Below are 21,616 nucleotides of genomic sequence, written 5' to 3' on the forward strand. Positions count from 1 at the left end.
AGAAAAGCTTAACCTGGGATCACTGAAATAAGGGGCAGCATAAAGTTTGTCTGATTATGGAGTATTCCTGAGGATACATGCTAACACTTAAAGTGATTTGACTTTCATTCCCACAGGGAAGATACATCATCTCACAGACACACAGGGAAGGGGAAAGGTTTAAAAAGTCATAAAAATTCAGTGGAGAAAACTAAAGCCCTAACTACACAATTCTACCTTATCTTTTCGAGTGTTATTCATTTCTTGTTTATAGATTAAATATCCCACACTAGTGAAGTCCAAATTAGTATTTAGAAAAGTTCTCTTAGCAAATAAAAGCAGGTTATTAGGGTCACCTTTTAGAGTCATAACAAATTTCCCAGAGGGATACTGTAGTTTGATCCCTTCTTACCTTTCTTTCCACTTTCAATGGCAAAGTCAATGGCTGCCCTGATAAAGCTGGTTTCAGGCAAGTAGCTAAAATCTGGAGGAACTGTGAAGACAAGAGGACTGTTTATATACTAAAACATGTCAGCAGAAATTATAACCTCCAGCTCCCATATAAATTCAAAGGCCAAACTGAGCTATGTTTGAGCTAACTAATTCTGTAGGTGACTCAAAGCATTTAGACCACAAGATTATTGATAGATGTATTTGCTTTTCCACTTCTAAGGCAAGCTAAACATTTGTGTTGGTGAGAGGTGCCAGGTCTAAAAAACCAAATTCATTGACCAACTGAAGAGCCAGGGATAAGAACTTTCTTAAAATGTATCAGCCACTGCAAGTCAGGCTTTAAAAGTGTATTGGGTTTGTGTGCCAAGGTTTTGGTAGCGGGGGACAGGGGGGTGACAGGGGCGGCTCCTGTGAGAAGCTGCTAGAAGCTTCCCCTATGTCTGATACAGCCAATGCCAGCCGGCACCAAGATGGACCCACCGCTGGCCATGGCCAAGCCAATCAGCAACAGTGGTAGAGCCTCTGGGATAACATATTTAAGAAAGAAAAAAAAAAAGTTGCTGCGACACAGAACTGTCTCCCGTGGGACGGACCCCACGCTGGAGCAGGGGAAGAGTGTGATGAGCCCTCCCCCTGAGGAGGAAGGAGCGGCAGAGACAAGGTGTGATGAACTGACCCCAACCCCCATTCCCTGTCCCCCTGTGCTGCTGGGGTGGGCTGGGGGGTAGGTAGAGAATCCGGGAGTGAAGTTGTGCCCGGTCAGAAGGGAGGGGTTGGGGGAAGGTGTTTTAAGATTTGGTTTTATTTCTCATTACCCTACTCTGGTTGATTGGCAATAAATTAATTTTTCCCAAGTTGAGTCTGTTTTGCCCGTGACGTAATTGGTGAGTGATCTCTCCCTGTCCTTATCTCGACCCATGAGCCTTTTGTTATATTTTCTCTCCCCTGTGCAGCTGAGGGGGGGAGTGATAGAGTGGCTGCATGGTGCTTAGTTGCTGGCTGGGGTTAAACCACGACAAAAAGGGAGAGCTTCAAAAGCTTAGCAAGCTTAATACAAGAGAGACATTCCATATCTATCTAAGCTCAGGCGCAAGTGCCAAGATTATACAAAAGTAGAAACTCCAAGAATCTTTTTTTCTGTGATGAGGAAGTTTACCTACACTTCACATTATTGGTTCCCAACTTGGTTCACACTGAAGTGAACAGCTTCCACTTCATTAGTTCCCTCCTATTATTGTATTTCATCAATGGTGTAATCCTGCCTTTATTTTACCAACGATATTGAAACAAGACCAGAAGGTAATGATATATCAACAGAATATGAATTTCTGTGCTGTTACACTGAAAGGGCACAGAACACTAGTTTTTTGACTTCAGCTAACCAGAGAAGATCTGTTCTAGAAAAACACTTTTCAAAAGTCAGATTGCTCTTGTTATCTATCAGTTTTTAAGTGTTGGCTATTTTATACAGTGGGAAGTGCTAAAACAAAGAGTAGATTAATCAGTTATAAGGGCATGGAGTGGATAATGTAGATGTCAAACACGTGCCATATGCAGTGTAAAACTTCTTTACAAATTATTCTATAAAAGAATAAAGACAGAAGCAATATACAAGTTTGACCAGAAAAACTTAGAACCTTACTTTGATACTGCAAGCAAAAGCAGATGGGGGGATCCTATGCAGCACACTGATTCCTGCTTCACGTTCCAACCTTTAGGTCTGGCACACAGGACCATGAGGTCTCCAATTCAAAGGCTGTCATGTCATTTAATAGGGCTGCAATGTCTAGCCTGTATTGTCTAATGTGTTCGTTGCTGCCTTTTTAGTTAGGTGCTACTTCTGTATGTTCTTTAAGCAGCAATAATAAAGCATCTTACCAGATGCCCTGTTTCGGGTAGAAGACAAACAGGACATATGAAGGCGTCCCAAAAGTCCGGCTGCATTTGTCTGAAGGCCAACCTGCCCTGAAAAACTGATTATCTGTTGAGACAATAAACCACTAGTTAGACAATTTTGCCTGCACTGTCTCACTTAGGCTGGACACAGACATTATGCAGTTTCTTTAAACAGATTTGGCCTGTTTGTGCAAGGTGTCATGGTACCCTAGTGCATTATCCAAAGCAGGGAACAGAGGCTACCTTCTTACCTGTGTAAGGGTTCTGATAACTTCATTCAGCTTACTTTGAAACTGAGAGGACTGAATGCTCTCAGATTTCAGCTGCCAAAGGAAAAAAAATGATGTGAATTTTATAAGGGTGCAAAAGAAACAACAAAACAGAGAACAAGTACTGAAAAGACAGATTACATTTGCACACATGCCTTTTTGTGGGAGAATGGAGGACAAAAAGAGAAAGCCTACGTGGCTGTAAACTTTTCCCCAATAGCACTGCACATGGGCCATATGAAGGGAAAATGGAACAAACTCCATGTTACACATTGTACTTTCATCCTGCCTGGTTCATATCCAACATGACTCACTATTGCATAAATGGGATGCCTTGGTATATATATAACCACTGCTGTAAGGACGCAGAGGATGTCATTCCATCTTGCCTTCTAGCCAAATTTCTAGAAGAGATAAAGGTACCATTTGCTTTCATGTTTTCTCACCTCTATCATGCCTCCTTCAGAGCCCACCAGTGCAACCAGCCCATTGACAGCAGCCAGACGGTGCATTGTTGGAGAACCCTGGAAGCGTAATTCAGGATCAGTGAGTCAATGCGGTCACACATCACTCCTGTAGGACAAAACACGTGTTTCTTCCGACTTAAAAACCATGACCGCTATCACTTGTACAGCTCTCATCCCAACAACCTTTTCAGGTCAGACTCCAGCATGCTGGATCATTATTCATCCCTCTCTTGGTGAATGAAGGCTTTAAATGGAGCTTCCCCTGCCTCGCCCCCAATCTGAAATCATCATGCATTTCTCCCTGACAAATCACTTTCTTCTAGCATGTTGTATTCCACAAAATATGCCAGTGCAATTCAACTCTGAAACACTGTTTCTTTAATGATACTTACCTTCAGCTGCAATCTTAATATGCAAGTTTACAGTTTGATTTCAAACACACAATTTTTGTTACAATGAGATAAATTAAAATTATTATAACAACCGAGGCACTATAATCACCATTCTGTTAGTCTAATTTTGATAAGGAGCACCTAATTTCACAAGGCATCTTCATTTAATAACCTAGATTTTATCCTTGGATATTGTTCCAATTAGTAAAGATGTCCAAATTAGGATGTCATTGAGATAAGCATTTCCCATAAATCATCCAAGCAGAAAAGAAACCTTTTTTTTTCCTTTAGCAAACAGCCCAAAGACATATTTTTGTTTCCAAATATCAATCAAACAGCATGTTCAGATAGTTCTAACTTTTCCTAGCATCGCTCCTGCAGAAGCAAGGAAAATTATGTCCCTACCATTCATTTAAAATCCATCCCTCCTCCCCCCCTGCAAAAAACAGGATATGAATTCAAACTCCTTTACCTCTGCAAGCACAATTTTTATCCAGGTTGGCATTAGTCTGTTACTCAGGTCTTCGGCTTTCCCATGACCACAAGCTGACAATCCATGTACTATTGCGCCTAGAGCTAAAGCAAAACCGTGGGTCTGTAAGGTGAAAGAGACACATTAAAAAACAGATCTTCCAAAGGATTCTGTATTCTTTTTAATATTTATTATTGAAACATTACTTAAATATTTATTACTTCCCAATAATTACAGGTAATGTCTTTGTCTAAAATACTGGATGCTTTCTTATTTCAAGTATTTTCTCATGTCAAGTGACATAGGATTTTCTGAGATTAAATACTGATCTTTGGCACATAGATTGCTCTGGAGCCTTTATTTTAGAGCAGACTTATTGATATGAAGATAAAAAACTTAGCAAAAGTAGTTTGTTTTGACTTCCTATTTTCCAAATAAACATTCTAAACAGTTGATTACTGTAAAAGCAGGCTTTGATTCAAAACGGTTGCCTTTTTAATTTTTTTTTCCCCTCTTTTTCTGGCAAGCACGTAATAAAAAAGGACATGCACTGAAATATGGAAATTATTTTTGGCATTTTTAGAGGGTAACCCAAGGACGCTAGGGATGAAACAGACACTTGGAGGAAGCTGTGGCTGTGGTTTTGATGCACTGCCTGGAGGCTAAGGGAAAGCAAAAATTCAGAAGAGCACAGTAGATGTATTTTCCTACCAATTAGAAGAATCTAAAGAAACATGTTATAAAAGAGACAAAAATTGGCAGCATGCAGGGACTAAAGACATGAAGAACTCAAAAGTACCAACTTCCCTTCTAAATGCAATCAAACATATAAAATCTGTTTTTATTTTACTGTCTGGTAATTGCTATACACCCATAGACAGAGCATCAATGGATCAAGTGGTAGTCTTGGTAACTGCATGGTATGCACAACATGCTCAATGTTAGTTAATGCTGAAAGTAGATCAATATCATTTTCTTGAAGTAACAGTCTGGGTAAAACAGTATCCAATATTAAATAGGTAAGAGAAAAACAGAACTGAAGCAAAGCCCAAACACTGAATTATGACCTGCTGATTATTTTCCACTAAGGTCCGTAGCTTGTTCATGGCCTCCTCAGCCTCAGCTGCTTCTATGATTCCAACACTGAAAGCAGAGACACAGGAACAGGCCACAGAATAGGCAAGTACCTGAAAAAAATTATTTAATTCCGTTAACCAGTGTTCGATCAAATTCACTGTAGCAATGTGCACATGGAGCAATGTGCCAGCACGATAAAAAAGCCATGACATTTTCAATTTATACTTTCAGATGTTTATTCCCTCTCTGAAAGATTCTTCATTGATGCTAACATTAAACAAACACAGCTAAAGCTTGGAAGTACTTCTGGTTTTATGTAGGTCAAACTCCTGATCTTCCACACAAATGTAGCTGTTCTTCTCAACATAAGTATTTGATCATTATTTATGCGAGCTTACACAGCATGCTATGACCCCATCAGGGCTACAAGCAGGTCCACAAGGCCAGAAGAGGAGCATGTAGTAGAACTGTCTCTCCTACACACAGTGCATGACACTAGCCTCATGCAGAAGGATTCACAAGTGATACTGCTTTTCTGTTCTTCAGTCTTAGAGCTGGAGAATAAGGAAATGGAAGTCTGAACTTGCAACAAGGTAACTGTGCCAACTGTTTAACCTCCTTTGTACCAAAACTAAACCACAGAACAACACATGGCTATAAGGTAAGTAGAGAGCACCTATCTACTGTGCAGGACTGACAACAATTTGACTTGGAGCAAGTAATGCTCAGATTGTACCTCTGGTTGCAGCAGGCCAAAGTTACCTCTCACGTACAGGATTATATCCCAGCCATTTATAGCTCTGAAAGAGCCTCTTGTGCATCTCATAAATATCATGGTATTCATCCTAGGGTGCTGGCCAAATTTTATTCATGTAATTATCTGTACAATTCCTTACAGAGATTTTAATTGAAAAGAGTAGATTTTGCTTCTCATCCCAAAGCATCTCATGATGTTAAACAGCTGCTGCCTTTCGTCTCAGAAGTTGCTGTATTTAACCCAGTTTAAGTTCAGTAAAGCACTTTGAGATCTCTGGGGAGAGATAAATAATTTCATAGCTGTAAGTCATTTTAATGCATGAACCATAAACTGCAAAAGGCTAATCCCCAGCACATATGCACTGCCAAAAAAAAATTGAACTCCATGAAAGAAGGCCTTTAATAAAGAGCTTTCAGAGCAGTACCCAGAGGGGAAAGAGAATAATACTACCAATCTCTGCTAACTCCCTTTAAAAAACCAGAGGATTATGCAACTCAGCTGTTCAGCTGCTGCAGGCTTACATACATCAGGTACAGGGTTGCTTTTTTGTGCAAAACACCTGCTTATTCCAATTCTTGTCTTCTGTCGTAAACTCCTCCAATTTCATCAGTTTTCCTTCTCGAGTTTTACCTCATAGGTTATAGACTTAGTGCATGGGCCATGTCAAAACTTGCAGGACATATCTTGGCAAAATAAACTGAAATGCATGCTCAAACTTAGCAGAGGTCAGTTTAAAACTTCAAAACATAGTTATAATGAGAACAGCAAACAGGGCCATAGCAGCATTCACAAGTGCAAGATTCACATTAGCTAGTGACAGCAGCTTTCAAAGAAGTAAACAGAAGGCATATTGAAGGAGGAAGTATTAGCATTAAGATTGTCTCCAAGAGTAACTTGCTGTCTGCTTTCTAGTAGATCAGATGAGCAGTAAACAACTGTATATGAGACCCATATCCACAGTTACTCAGGACCCAACTTTCAACAATTTAATTTGAGGTTAGGGAATTAAAGAAGCACTTTAAAGAATTATGTCTGTTATCTTTTCAGGCAGTTTCTTAATGTTTGTGCAGCATTACAGGTTACTCTATTATTATTATTATTGTTTTCTTCTGCAGATATAGACCCATATATTGTGAAAGAAATAATAGAAACCAAGCATTCCATACTACAGATACAAAGCTTCAGTAAAAAGTCTATAGTTATTAAAGGGAGGCAAGAAAGTAAAAGGAAGATTTAATATCTGCAATAAAATAGGTCATACCTCCTGGACCCATCTGCTTTGGTCCTCACTGCTGTCCAGGTATTTGCAGAGTTTTTGAAATGAAGTGGAAACATGCACTCGTGATTCTGTTTGGCTACTGTGACTCATAAGTGAAAGAACAAGTCCTACTCCCAAAATACATCCAGTGCTGAAAGAGAAGACAAAAGAAAATTATTAAGTATGCTTTGGCTGCTCTAAACTCTCTTTTCACCCTAACAAGGGTTGCTGAGAAAAAAGACCTCTTGGCCTTGCCTGACGACTAGCCCTGTGGATAATTACTTACCACAGTCAATTTTACAAATGGTATTTATTTCACACATGGGTGATGCTTTTTGGGAGACACAGGATTAAAGAAGAGCATAAGAAGAAAACGTGTGTTAAAAATAATAAATCCTACACATACAGCCTCATTATTCCTTCCACCCCTGAAGAACCAATAGCCCCATCAACAAGCACATCAACTAGTATGACAGAAGTATGGATCTAGACTTCTGTATCTGATTTATATTGATATCCCAAACTCTGATAGCCCAGTTAAACATACAAATTACAGGTCCACTGGCTGTATTAGGGTCTGTTGCTCTCAGACTCCTCCAAGAGGTGTTCCAGTTTGCAAAAATAATGAAATTAGTGATTGAGCCAGAGAGTGGCTACAATGGCTGTACAGAGTAAGGTATTCACCTGCACTTCGGAATGTGAGTGTCACATATACATTCTAACCCATATGTACTAATATATGCATATGCAACCGTGGACCAGCTTCAACAGGGCAGACATATCCAGCACAACTAACAGTCTGATGCTGAGGATACTTAAAACTGCAACAGGAAGTTGCAACAGCTTCAAAGTACATAATTTAATAGGGCAGCTGGCACGAACAGCTTCACAGTCTCTGCCTCTTTCACATTTGACCAGAAATTCCATTCTGGACCAAAGAACTCTTACTAAATTCAGCACCTATGCTCCCACAACAAGTTTCAGTTTCCACAGGTCATTGGTCATAATACGGAAAAGTTTTGTCAGAAAATTCCCAAGCAGTTCTGGCTGCCATCATGAGATACTAAAAGCATAGCAGATACTCACTGCTCTGAAGGTGATCTCTCACTGGCACACATACACAATAGCTTAAAGAAGCAGGTCTTATGAAGACTTTTTCCCCCTCAAGCATCTCCCTGAGCGTGCCAATGACAGACACTGCATGTAGCGAGCAGTCAAATGCAGCTAGGATCTTAGGCATTCCTCTAAGCTTCTCCATCCAACTTAAAAATGGGAAGAGTTACTGCTTTTACTGACCTAAGTAAAAAAGAAACTTCTGAGAATAACTTCAGTCATATTTATAAGCTAATGCTTTTCAGCAACTGGGGATGAAGATGATGAGCATGCCTAGAAGACTTGGAGTGCTGTCTTGGCAGCAGCATCTTCTTTTTCCAGCAAAGAAGATGAAACAAACCTTTGGAATCAACTCTTTTAAGTAACTGCCATATCTGAATTAATGAACAGCCAACAAAATAAGGACGTGGCTTATACGTAAGAGTTCTATACACAATTTTACACTGTTCCTTGTTGACAAAAATACACAGAAAGAAAACAAAGTTCCTAATTAGAGCTACAATATATTATGTTGTTGACCCTCAGCAAAGACCCAAAACGTAACTGGGGACTGAAGCAAGAGTAAAACTTCACCCCCTCTGCTCCCCTTTTTGTAACTAGCAATTCTTTTCACTTGGCAACCTTGTTTGTGATCTATATAAAATTAATACTTAAGTGCACTTCATCCACACAGTATCTCAGATTTCCCAACCTTGTTTGTGATATATATAAAATTGATACTTAAGTGCACTTCGTCCACACGGTATCTCAGATTTTCTCAGAAAATTTTAAGTCATTTACTACCAATGCATCAGACATACTGCACTATTGTCATGACTCATATTTGAATCTAATGCCATTTATCTCAATAATGTAACTGAGCAATGTACAGTTGCATTGGCTTTGTGTGGCAAGGTTTTGGTAGCGGGGGCGGGAGGGAGGTTATAGGGGTGGCTTCTGTAAGAAGCTGCTGGAAGTTTCCCCTGTGTTCGAGAGAGCCAATACCAGCTGGCTCTAAGACGGACCCGCTGCTGGCCAAGGCTGAGCCAATCAGCGATAGTGGTAATGCCTCTGTGATAACATTTTTAAGAAGGGAAAAAAGTTGGGACGGAACGGAAAACGGCAGGCGGAGAGAGGAGTGAGAACATGTAAGAGAAACAACCCTGCAGACACCAAGGTCAGTGAAGAAGGAGGGGGAGGAGATGCTCCAGGTGCCGGAGCAGAGATTCCCCTGCAGCCCGTGGGGAAGACCATGGTGAGGCAGGCTGTCCCCCTGCAGCCCATGGAGGTCCACGGTGGAGCAGATATCCACCTGCAGCCCAGGGAGGACCCCATGCCGGAGCAGGTGGGTTCCCGAAGGAGGCTGTGACCCCGTGGGAAGCCTGCGCTGGAGCAGGCTCCTGGCAGGACCTGCGGATCTGTGGAGAGAGGAGCCCACGGAGCAGGTTTTCTGGCAGGACTTGTGACCCCGTGGGGGACCCATGCTGGAGCAGTGTGCTTCTGAAGGACTGCACGCCATGGAAAGGACCCATGCTGGAGCAGTTCGTGAAGAACTGCAGGCCATGGGAAGGACTCACATTGGAGAAGTTCATGGAGGACTGTCTCCCATGGGAGGGACCCCACGCTGGAGCAGGAAGAGTGTGACGAGTCCTCCCCCTGAGGAGGATGAAGCGGCAGAAAATAACGTGTGATGAACTGACCGTAAACCCCATTGCCTGTCCCCCTGTGCCGCTGGGGAGGGTCGGTAGAGAATCCGGGAGTGAAGTTGTGCCCGGGAAGAAGGGAGGGGTGGAGGGAAGGTGTTCTGATTTGGTTTTATTTCTCATTACCCTACTCTGGTTGATTGATAATAAATTGAGTTAATTTTCCCCAAGCTGAGTCTGTTTTGCCCGTGACGGTAACTGGTGAGTGATCTCTCCTGTCCTTATCTTGACTCACAAGCCCTTTGTTATATTTTCTCTCCCCTGTCCAGCTGAGGAGGGGGAGTGATAGAACGGCTTTGGTGGGTACCTGGCGTCCAGCCAGGGTCAACCCACCACAACAGTGCAGTACAGTCCATCACATCACAGAATGAAGGACTTCATGAACAAATCATGAAACAAAATAAAAGGTTTGTATTTTAGGATGAAGGAAAACTGGTATTTTCCTGATTATACTGAGGTCGGTGGAGTTTGACAGGTTTCTGTAAGAACAATATAAAAGTTTGATGACAGTTTTGATTGAAAATGCCTTAAAGTTAAATCAAACAGCTACTTACCTTGCAAAAAACTCCATAAAAAGCAAGTCAGTTTAATGCTCCACACAGCAATTTAAAGGAAGGCTACTGTGTATTTCAAGTTTCATAACAATTTGCTCTTTACCATATCTTTACTCAACATGTATCAGTGTTTATCATTTGTTTAATATTTCTCCAGTATTTATTCTTACAGAAGCAAGGTAGTCTGCCGTGCAATAACTTTATACAAAAAGCTGTATTTGCAAAGGTCTTGTAGCATTCATCCTCAATATGGGACATGTAACAAGGCAAGCCAGAAAACTCTACTGCTCCTAGGCATTCTCAAAAACTTTTTACATGCAAACCTTTCAAAAGCTCAGAGTTAACCCAATCTTCAGCATGTTTTCCTTTGTTTGCTGGAAGGCAGGGGGGTGAGGAGGGGAAGCAAAACCTTCCAATACATGGACCATAGGTACTGCTACTTTTGTTACCCATATGCTGTACTGTTACAACTGGAACCCTGCCTTTGATTTTTTTTTTTTTAATTATTTACTTATTATTTTTTCCCAGTACACTGAGGTTGAGCTGACAAAAATCTATTGAATGTAATCTACATGAATAACTAGAAAAGCTAACGACCATGAATGTACATGCTTGCTGAACCTGTGCTCTACGTAAGTTAGGCTTGGGAGGAAAAATGAGCTGTTATATAGCTTCTGTAATCAGTAAGTCTGACAAAACCTAGTAGCACAAAGAACTGTCTAAATCACCTGTCATGCACATTTTCCATACATGTGTATACTGAAAAGTGGTGTATCAGTATATTTTAAAAACATATGTATTCCAGTTTTTGTCTAACATAAGGGCAGATTTAAGGCCCACTCACAGATTTCTTGATAATGTCTGAGTGCATTCCATTTAAAATCAGGAGTAACTGCAAACCTCCTAAGGCTCTGCAATCTATGAAACTCTGTTTCAGTTGAAAAGTGAACAAGCATCATATTAACATGCTTAACCATCTGAAATGTTTTCCCGCTTTAAAAGATTCTGAGTTTCACTTTTGCTTTTTTTCTTGTGTGGCTACAACAGATAAAAGAGTACCGATTTACAAGCATTATTCTCACGGAGACCTCTTCTGAGAGGAAACTAAGTTTAGAGTATTTTATGCAACTTACACAGACATAGAGATTCTTATGCAGCATAACCGGACTCTCACCAAGCTAAAGCACTGACTCAGGGAAAGACTGTTGCTGCTTATTGAAAACAACTCTGTTTCCTTCATTCCTCTTACCTATTCCCCCCCCCTTTTTAAAAAGAGAATTCTCCTAATTAAATGAAGACAATTATATATAAAAGCAACATTCCTATCAGGGCTGACACGGTCAGTGAAGCGTGGTCGTGTGAGCTCCAGTTTGCACGGCCTACACATTGACAAACCACTTTCTTATCTAGACACTCAAGGTAGAAAAACAAAACAGAAAAAAAATTCTGCAAAAACCTCTTTCTTGATAACATCTTTCAGCGTGTGAGATGTCTCACTCAACAGCCTGCAGAAGTGTGTTACTGAGCAGAGAGGCACATCTTCTAAAACAATCAGGAGGCATGCCAGACTTCACAAGCTTACAGCCGGGTGGCAGGGTGCGGGGCGGGGGGGACGGACCGGGACCGTCCCCGGACCCTGCGTTCCGCTAGGGGGCAGCATGAGGCCGGACGGCGGCGGCCCGCAGAGTTTCCCGCGCCCGCAGGGCGACAGGCCGGTACCGGGAGCCCTCCCGGCCACACAGGACCTCACAGCAGCCGCAGGAGACGGTATGGCTACTGCCGGCATCCAGAAAAAAGAGAACTCTGTCTTCCCACATCTCTACAGCATAATACACCTACTCTCAAAAAACTGGCAGCCTATTTTGAAGGAAAGAGAATCGCCAGTTTAGCATGCGTGAAACACTGATGAAAAGATCAGTGTAATGCTTATGTCCCACAGCTGGCCATGCCTATCATAGAATCACAGAATGGTTTGGGTTGGAAGGGACCTTAAGGATAATGTAGTTCCAACTCTTCTGCCATGGGCAGGGACACCTTCCACTAGACCAGCTTGCTCAAAGCCCCATCCAACCTGGTCTTCAACACTTCCAGGGATGGGGCATCCACAACCTCTCCAGGCAACCTGTTCCATCCAGTGCCTCAACACCCTCACAGTAAAGAAGTTCTTCCTAGTATCTAATCTAAATCTACCCTCTTTCAGTTTAAAACCATTACTCCTCATCCTATCATTACACTCCCTGATAAAGAGTCCCTCCCCATCTTCCCTGTAGGCCCCCTTTAGGTAGTGGAAGGCTGCTATAAGGTCTCCCCGGAGCCTTCTCTTCTCCAGGCTGAACAACCCCAACTCTCTCAGCCTGTCCTCATAGGGGAGGTGCTCCAGACCCCTGATCATCTTCGTGGCCCTCCTCTGGACTCACTCAAGCAGGCCCATGTCCATCTTATGTTGGGAGGCCCCAGAGCTGGACGTAGTACTCCAGGTGGGGTCTCACGAGAATGGAGTAGAGGGGGAGAATCACCTCCCTCAACCTGCTGCCACACTTATTTTGATGCAGCCCAGAATGCGATTGGCTTTCTGGTCTGCGAACACACCTTACTGGCTCATACTGGTTTTCATCCATTAATACCCACAAGTCCTTCTCCTCAGGGCTGCTCTCAATCCACTCATCGCTTGGGATTGCCCCAATCCATGTGCAGGACCTTCCACTTGGGCTTGTTGAACTTCATGAGGTTCGCAGGGACCCACCTCTCCAGCCTGTCAAGGTCCCTCTGGATGTCATCCCTTCCCTCCAGCATGTCGACCGCACCACACAGCTTGGTGTTGTTGGCAAACTCGCTGAGCGTGCACTCATACTGGATGAAAAGGCTGGAAAGGCCCTTGCTTTGGAACAGCAGTTTAAAAGTGGACAAATGCCAAACATGGACAAGTCTGCAACATTTACAGCTTTACATTACTTCTTTGCTCACAAAGAGTGCTCACAATAGACATGAACTTACCATTAACCTTTAAAAAATGTAGCCATTACGCCCAGCATAAAAAACTACCCACCCTTCAATCTTCCCTCTCGCACTTGCCATTTTTTCATATTCTTCTGGCAACCTCTCACTGCCACTGAAGTCCAGTTTGGCTTTTCTATGAGGGATTTATCTCCAGCTAATAGGTTGCACAAATAAGCAGTGACAGGTATAACGAAGTGATGCAGCTGATACAGCTCCCTGTGCACCATGTGTCTCACCCTGTGCCACTCAAGAGGCAACCCAAATCCTGACGAAGCTATACAGGTTCACAGCCCAATGGTGTGCAACTGTGACCCCTCACAGCTTTTCAGAAGGTCCACTGGAGAAGGGGAGGGCAAAGGCAAACAGAAATTATTGCTCTGTTTCCTTTAAACAGGGAAGAGCTTGGCAGAATAATGTTTAAAATCAAATAAAACCCTATGCACCCACACTGAGGCACTCAGGATACTGCAGTTCCTTCCCCAATTTAAAAGGGAAGTGACTACTGTGGAAGACACATACTACTGTGTTATGTTAGTCATTTAATGGCAACTGACACATGTGGTTTATTGTTCAATTATTCCAGGTTTGCCAATGCTAGTAATTGTGCAATACCTTTCAATAATTTCTTGCCCTGCTGGTGGGTTACTCCTCTCTTTGGCACACCTGAGGCATAACCTCAGTTGGTTAAATGAAATATATTTGCTTTACTTAGTATTCAAGATGCCATCCACAGCTGTTAAATTAATGGTCTGGCTCTCCCAGATAAATAAGCCATGTGAAGCAGCTGATCCCAGAGCTCACACTGTATTGTACACGCATCCACAGTCCAGTAACAAGCTCCAACGCAGAAGCAGCTAGACTTCATTGAACACCTTGGCAACCACCCAAGAGCACCAAGGAAGGACCTTCAAAAACATCTTTCATTAATGAACATGTGCAGGTAAGATGAACAACCTGCTACCATCTTCTACCATTCTACCATCTGCTACCATTGCTACCATCTTCCCACTGCCTGTGAGCAAGACTGTGTGGTTCTCTCTACATGCCCAAGGTTTTTACTTGTGGGCTGGCAGGGATTAGAAGTAGTGGTCATTGTTTCTTTTCACCTTGCACTAGGGACAGTATGGAAAAAACTGTGTGTGTGTGTGTTAGATATATGCATATATGCATACACTTATATATGTTCATATATAAAGGATTACATATATACATTTATCTATGGACACACTCACTTAGAAGAGGTGATACACAGAGGAATAAAACAGCAGGAACATCCTGAAATTCAGCAAGCACCAACTCACAGTCCTGCACCTGGCAACAGACAGGGACCAGAGGGGCTAGGGATCAGCTCTTGGGGACAGCCTTGGGCACTGGTGGGCAGAAAGCTGACCCAAGGCCAGACATGCACCGAGGCAGCAATGAGGGCCAGCGGTGCACCAGCAACAGGAGCAGGACACAGCCGCAAGAGCCAGGGGAAGGATCACCCCTCTACTCTGTGCACACCAACACACCTGGAATACTGCTGTGAATGCAGGAGACACCAACAAAACTGGAACAAGTTCATGGGAGGCTACTGCGGCAGCAAGGCTGGAGCCCTTGCCCTGAGAGCAGAGGCTGTGGGACCACAGCTGGTTCATCTGTGAGAACGGATGGCTTTGGGGGCATCCAACAGCATCTCTCACACTGACAGGAAAGGACTGAGGAGATGTAGCTGGGCTCTTGCATGGTGGGAGGCTGAGAGGCAGTGGGCACAAGCTGAAACATCAGACATTCACAGGGAGGTAAGGACAGCCCAAAAGTGCAGCCAAGGCCCAGAGTTGTTGTGCTGTCTCCAATCTTGGGGGTTCAAACCCTGACTGTAAAGCCTTGGACAATATAGTCCAAGTCCATGGCTGAGTCTGGTTTGGGGAGGGATGTGGACCTCTGAAGGTCCTTGACAGCCTGCACGAGTTGGTGATTCTATGGAATCAGCTAGAACAGGTTGTCTCCTTATCCTATCCTTATACTCTTCTGTGTCAAATTAAGGAATAAAAGCATGAATTAAAAAGGTGGAGCTCAAGATAAAACAAAATATTATCAGTAATGAAGAAACTCACTTGTACTCCAGACTGGTGTCAAAGCAGCAGTCTTCTAGTGCATCCAGGGACTTCATTAGAACTAAGTTCATCTGTTGACCAGGTACATCACTACAAAAAAACCCCAAACAAACAAACAAAACAATATCCAAAACACAGCTCTGCTCTTCAAATCATATAGGATGTTAAACCTCCTGCTAAGACTGAACGTGCCAGTAAATAGAGTTCTTTTCTTGCTGTAACAGGTTCTCATACTAGTCTCTAAGCAATAACTGGTCATTTGTGTCACACTCATATAAACATATTCATATACACATAATAAAAACATATTCAGACCTGAACAGGCAACCATTACAGCTACAACACCCAGAAAGAAACACAGCACCCAGGATTTGTAGAACATGCCTGACAGTAGGAGGAGGATAATGATAGAATATGATCTCAGCTAGACCTGTAACTATTTATAAGCTGAAAACTCATGACATTTTAAGATACTAGCCCCCTAAATCTCTCTCTCCATCTCTTTGCCTAACTTATTGATAAAAAAGGAAGCATTTACATCTCACTCCAAAGATGTCATAGACACTCCCCCCTTACATAACATGTACACAGTTTTCTTAATGAACAGGACATCTTTAATGCAAACTAACTCTATGATTTGATATTAGCTATAGCTACATCCCTACAAGTTTTGCTGTTGTTGCAAGTCAATGCTTGGAAGAATGTGTGAAATTAAGCTTTGAAATTATGCAGGGCAGTGAAAGAGTAAAAACTGATATAATCTATAAGAAATTTTTAGATAAATTTATTAATTTCAACACTCCTTGCCAAACAAACAAAAGCCAAAGACCCAAAACAAAGATTCACATACTCCGAAATACCAAGCTGATCTAATGTCCTTTTCTTTAAGAACCTTCTAAAGCTTGTGTGTAGCTCAGTTGTCACCACTCACTAATCATCCAGAGACAGTCCATCCCCAAATTATGTGGCTCAGTCAGAGGCAACAAGGTACCAAGACACCAAAGCGTGAAGATTAGAACACAGCAATGCTGCACAGTGTTTTAACAAAGGCAGGGCAGCAGAAACATTAGCTTCCCTGAGCAAATAAACAACTGACAGCCAAATCTGTTTGATACCTGTGCTTGTGCATCAATTAAACATTTATTATGGGTATACTGGCAGACAGAATCCCTAGCAGTCAAGAAGTTGGAGGAGTATAAAGCCAAACCTACTTCTTAATTCCTCTGGAATCATTGGAAATTTGCAACGGAGCCCAACCCTTCTGTAAAGGAGGCATTTTCTACCAACTTCAGAACATCTCTTTGCTGTGAACACAGCTGTAACAGCATGCCTTAAAGACAGCCCATTATGCTGCTTCTGTTGTACCTCCATCCCCATATGCGTAATATGATGTAAGTGGATGCTATCCAGTGTCCAGAGCACCACTTAGAAAGGAACCAACGAAAACTGTGAAATATTTTACGATTAAGTCTCCTAGGGCAGCTAGTCGCCTTTAAAAGCATATGTGTGGCTCTTCTAGCTGACTGCTTTGCACACGTACCTTAGGATATTACAAAAATTAATCATTCATCCTGACAGAATGGCAAAATATCCAGGATAGCACTGGGGAAGTGGGTGGTGAATACTGATAATAAAACACATCTTTCAAGAAATGTTGCAAAGCCCCTCGAAAATCATTTGCCTATGACTTGTAAATACTTCAGTTCCTCAAAACTTAAGGCCACATGCAGGAAAAAGAAGGAAGTTATTTGCACACCCACACTACATATGGTAATCCTTACCTGACTTTTTCTTCATACAAACGTGAGATAAACATCCCCAAACCAAGGCCCATGTGGATTTGAACAGCTTGAGACTCATCAGCATTTGGTTTCCCAGGTAACCTGTCAGTCAGCATATTCAGGACCTCCTCAATCTTCTCCTTGCATGATACAGTGAAAACTGGCACCAGGAGAGACAAAGCAGTGGCTGCACAGGAACGAGCTATAATACCAGCAGTATTTTCACCTGAATAGGACTTCTAGAAAAACATAAAAAAGAAATTTTTTCCTTTCCTCTTGGGGGAGGGAAATAAAATTCCTTTCCAGATAATAACACTCAACACTTTAGGAATTTACAATACCTATACAGCAAAAAGCAGCACAGAAGTATTGCAGTCTGGCAATAAACAGTATTTCATGTAATTGCCTATGGTAACTTTTCCATTTGCCTTACCTTGTAAGCAGCTTAAAACTACAGTAATTCAGCATATAATTTCTAAGTGTAAATAAGATTGTTAAGTATGAAACTGTAAACAAAGGATAAGACAGGATGCAACTAGAATTTAACAGCTAGTCTGCATATAAATACATTGGTCTCCTTCAGTTTTCACCTTCCTCGTTAAAATACCCAGCAGCGTGATCAGAAGGGCAAAGAGAAACCAGCTGTGATGTTAACTTCTGTAATTATAACACACCAAGAATTTATTGAGTTGGAAAAAGCACTATCTCAAAAGTATCAGACCTAAGACAACAAAATATCATGAGATCTTGCAAGATAACCAGTAGAGATTCTTTTTAAAAAAGAAAGATCCCTTACAAAGGTTTTTAATTCCTTTCCTTTTTGAAAGGTAAAACCCATACAGCTACCTCTACTTATAAAGCAATGGACTGATTGTAAGTAATAATGTATATTTATCAACTTCCACATGCAACTCTGAAAAGGAAAGGAAAAAAAATCCTATCAGGATGCAAGGCACTCTGCAAGACAGTGATTTCTACTGTGTGCCTTGGAATTTTACAAACATAAGATTTTTAAATTTTTTTTTTTTTTTTTAAACAGAGTGGATTTTAGAAATTAAACTTTGTCACATTGTTCCATCTCAAAACCACCTTATTTTAAACTGCATTATTTTCAAAGGCAGGAGTCACAGAACAATTCAGCAAGAACTGCTAGTGCCAACCAAGTAGTTGAATCTCCTTATGTCCAACCAGTCTAGCGTTTATTTACACTACATTTGATTTGGTGATCTATGTCCCCTATCAGTGATGACAGGAGTCACATGCCAAAGCTGACTCTGGTCCATCAGTAATTTTCAGCTTTTTGATGCTAACATCTCACTACTGGACTAAATGCAGTTCATGAATGCAGTTAATGAATTTCCTGTTAGAAAACATTACGATACATTAGCAGGCTGGTATTTGGCCTTGTAGGATCCAAGTTCCCTTCTGCACCCATGACACAAAAAACCTCCAACCTGGTCGTTTTGACCCCAGGTAGTTAAGGGTTAGCAATGCCTACTCCTTAAGGTCTATCCTGAGCTTTCAGTCTGTCTCCAGGTCCTACTTCAGAACTGCCTAATACTTATATGGCTTGAGAATTTCAGGCTGGTTATCACACTGCAAGCACATGTGATACAAATTCCACTGGCCCTCAGGGATTCAAAGGTACAGTAAAATAAGAATCATTGGCTCCATAACTATTCGATTTTGGGAAAGTAGGCATTTCAGAACCCTAAGGAATGGTGTCAGAATCACTCAAGAGTTTGACAGTGTGGTCTGAGAAGAGTCTGTTCATGTTACAAGGTTTTGTTTTGTACATACACACCGAATATTCTAGGTTTTGAAGGGTTTTTTTCGTTTTTAGAATTTCCTTCATTCATGTATCCTCACGTGTTGTTTATTACCATTTTGGTAATAAAGACAAACACTCAAGGCAAACCCAAATATAAACAGAAAACACAATGAAAGAAAAAGAACAAAAGCAAGAAAAGTTTTGATTCTCTTGTATTACAACTACTAAAGGGCAAACAGAACCAGGAAACTCCACACTAAGAACTCCAGGTATGAAATTCAGATATATTCTCTTGCCTTTAATACCACAATACGTACCTGGTAGAACCATGTGAAGACTTGACCTTTAGGGTGATAGCGGCTATTCACAATACTAAAAAGGGTCTCTGTGACCATAGAAATCCAGTGTTTTGTGGGAAGAAAATCAGGTTCAGTCTGCAAAAATCAAACCAAATACTCACTGTTATTTTTTCTTAAATCAGGTCCTACCTGAACGGAAGGTCAGTGGCTGATGTTCCAGCTATGATTCATCAGGAATGAGATTATTTTGTCATTCTTATGTACAGTAAGTAGCATGATTTACTTGCCAGTGCTGACCCTCCAGACACTACTTTTGATCAGGTACTATTCAGTAAAAGCAAAAATGATGAGAAGAGAGGTTGGCTGGGTTTCAGTGTCCACTAGACCTCTATCTCATCTGTCAAAACCAACAAATAAATGTGTTAGTCATTATGTTTCTTGTGAAAAGGCGCCTACACACTTTGACTGCTTTTGTATAGACCACACAGCAGCAACCAGATGGCACTCACTGAGCAGGGTGAAATTTGAACTTCAAAATGTAAAGTACTTCACATCACTTTACCAGCCCCCCAAACACCTGGTCATATTGTTTCATTATGTTCCACCAAGAGTAGAGAATCTCTTTCGCAGATTGACTCACCTCAGGCATTGCTTCAGTGTCTGATGAAAGGCTGCTTTCGTATTTGGCTACAGCAACTGCAAGACCAGTTAAGGCAAAAATAGAGTTTCCTTTCACCACTGGGCTGTCTCTGGACAGAAAAAGGTAAACAGTTAAGAAGCATAATAGAGACGCAGGCAACAAAACATGTATCTCAATGTGGGAAAGTTATGCTACAGGTGGTCCAGGAGGGAAGGCCTTTGCACCTAGCAATTTTATTGGGCTGTCTTCTAGCTCAGCAAAATTCTATCACATTTCATCTTCAGGAATTAGAGAAACAATAGGGGAGAGAAGTGTTTCAGTCTTTTTTCTTGTTTGTCTTTTATATAAAGCCTAGCACACACAAAGTTGTATAAAAAATGAAGCTTGCTTCCACTATAATGAGGACTGCCACCCTGCAGAGCAAGTAGCACTCATAGAAACGCATCATTTGTTCTTAGCTAGTACCATCTCTACACAGGACAACACAAAAAGCTCTTAAAACAGAGAATGCTAGGCAGGCAGGTGCCACTTCACTGCAACAGCCTGGAGATTTAGCAGAGCAGCCATCACTGAAATCTCAGCTTAAAAAAAAAAGTTTTGAATTACTCCCTGATGCTATGAAAACATTAACATCATGGAAAATGACAGGTTTCAAAGCATACTAACTTCTACCACAGTGCAAACCTTTACTTTCAAGGAACTCAAGAAAAAAAATCTGCCACCTACAAATAAGAGAGAGAAAATAACTCTGTTCAGTTTCGTGAAAAGAGAGATGTTGATATACCAGTCATTCTCAGAAAAAATGTACTGCAACATAATTCTGCTGGAACTCTCTTAGCTGTTTTACAATAGCAGCTGAACAATACAACTGTGCTAGACCACTTACAGTCTTACACTAGACCAGTACACAGCGTACTACACTTTTCGCATCAGTCTTCCATTTCTAAAAACTTCCTCAACTGTTGCTGTAAAAACATACCTACACTACAAATTCAGGCATTTGTTCCAGATCCAAAGATCTCATTTTCACAATAAAAATATCTTCTGGATTTCTGGTTTGCGTTTTAAAATAAGACACACAGGTCTTAGTGGAATGTCATTGACCTCTCCTGTTTGGAGCACTGAAACTATTTCCTTCCAGGTAAGAGATACCTACAAATAATTACAACCAGGTGCTTTGTTAAGTTCTTTGAAATCTTCCCATATCTCTTGCCTTAAATAATTTCCTAATCTATGTATAGAACCTTTGTTGTTGTTGATCATCAACTTCTAAAAGGTTACATTTCATGATGTACCTCAAACAGAGAGAAAATTCTAAATCTACGCACTCATGAAAGCTGGATGCTTTCAGTTTAATGAAGGTAAAAATCATCATCCTAACAAAGCCAAGGAGGAAAAAGAGCAGTGTCTTACTCTTTATTGAAAATATGGGGAAAACCCCCAGTATTTGCTTACAAGAAAGTCGGTAAACACAAGCAGTTCTAGAGATGTGATCTATGCACAGGAAATCCTTCTGCTGTTAACAAACAAAATTCACCACTCCCTCCCAAATTAGGCAATGCTTCTGCTTCAACTAGTTTTGCTAAAGAACTTCTACAGCAAAAATCATAACTTTAATCCTGAGACACAGAACATGATATATTTAAAGTTTGTTATTTTGTTC

General features: G+C 41.4%; 1 protein-coding gene and 1 long non-coding RNA gene across 3 annotated transcripts in view; one reads left to right on the forward strand and one right to left on the reverse strand.

Moving 5' to 3' along the window:
- Window positions 1–21,616, reverse strand: part of FOCAD (focadhesin) — a 138,035-nt gene that overhangs the window by 21,880 nt on the left and 94,539 nt on the right. For both annotated transcript variants that reach the window (XM_052778443.1, XM_052778442.1), the window contains 11 exons: window positions 19,954–20,062; window positions 19,332–19,448; window positions 17,244–17,482; window positions 15,463–15,552; window positions 7,024–7,171; window positions 4,996–5,115; window positions 3,929–4,051; window positions 3,044–3,121; window positions 2,580–2,651; window positions 2,311–2,413; window positions 392–472 (listed from right to left, as the gene is read on the reverse strand). In XM_052778443.1, the coding sequence (XP_052634403.1) occupies window positions 392–472; window positions 2,311–2,413; window positions 2,580–2,651; window positions 3,044–3,121; window positions 3,929–4,051; window positions 4,996–5,115; window positions 7,024–7,171; window positions 15,463–15,552; window positions 17,244–17,482; window positions 19,332–19,448; window positions 19,954–20,062 (1,280 nt within the window). The remainder of the gene's footprint in view (window positions 1–391; window positions 473–2,310; window positions 2,414–2,579; window positions 2,652–3,043; window positions 3,122–3,928; window positions 4,052–4,995; window positions 5,116–7,023; window positions 7,172–15,462; window positions 15,553–17,243; window positions 17,483–19,331; window positions 19,449–19,953; window positions 20,063–21,616) is intronic.
- Window positions 3,134–7,044, forward strand: LOC128137473 (uncharacterized). Its single transcript, XR_008233698.1, has 3 exons — window positions 3,134–3,255; window positions 5,552–5,666; window positions 6,878–7,044. It is a non-coding gene; the product is annotated as an uncharacterized LOC128137473 (long non-coding RNA).

Source organism: Harpia harpyja, chromosome Z (genome assembly GCF_026419915.1).
Source record: "Harpia harpyja isolate bHarHar1 chromosome Z, bHarHar1 primary haplotype, whole genome shotgun sequence".
In the NCBI taxonomy this organism is placed as follows: Eukaryota; Metazoa; Chordata; class Aves; order Accipitriformes; family Accipitridae; genus Harpia; species Harpia harpyja.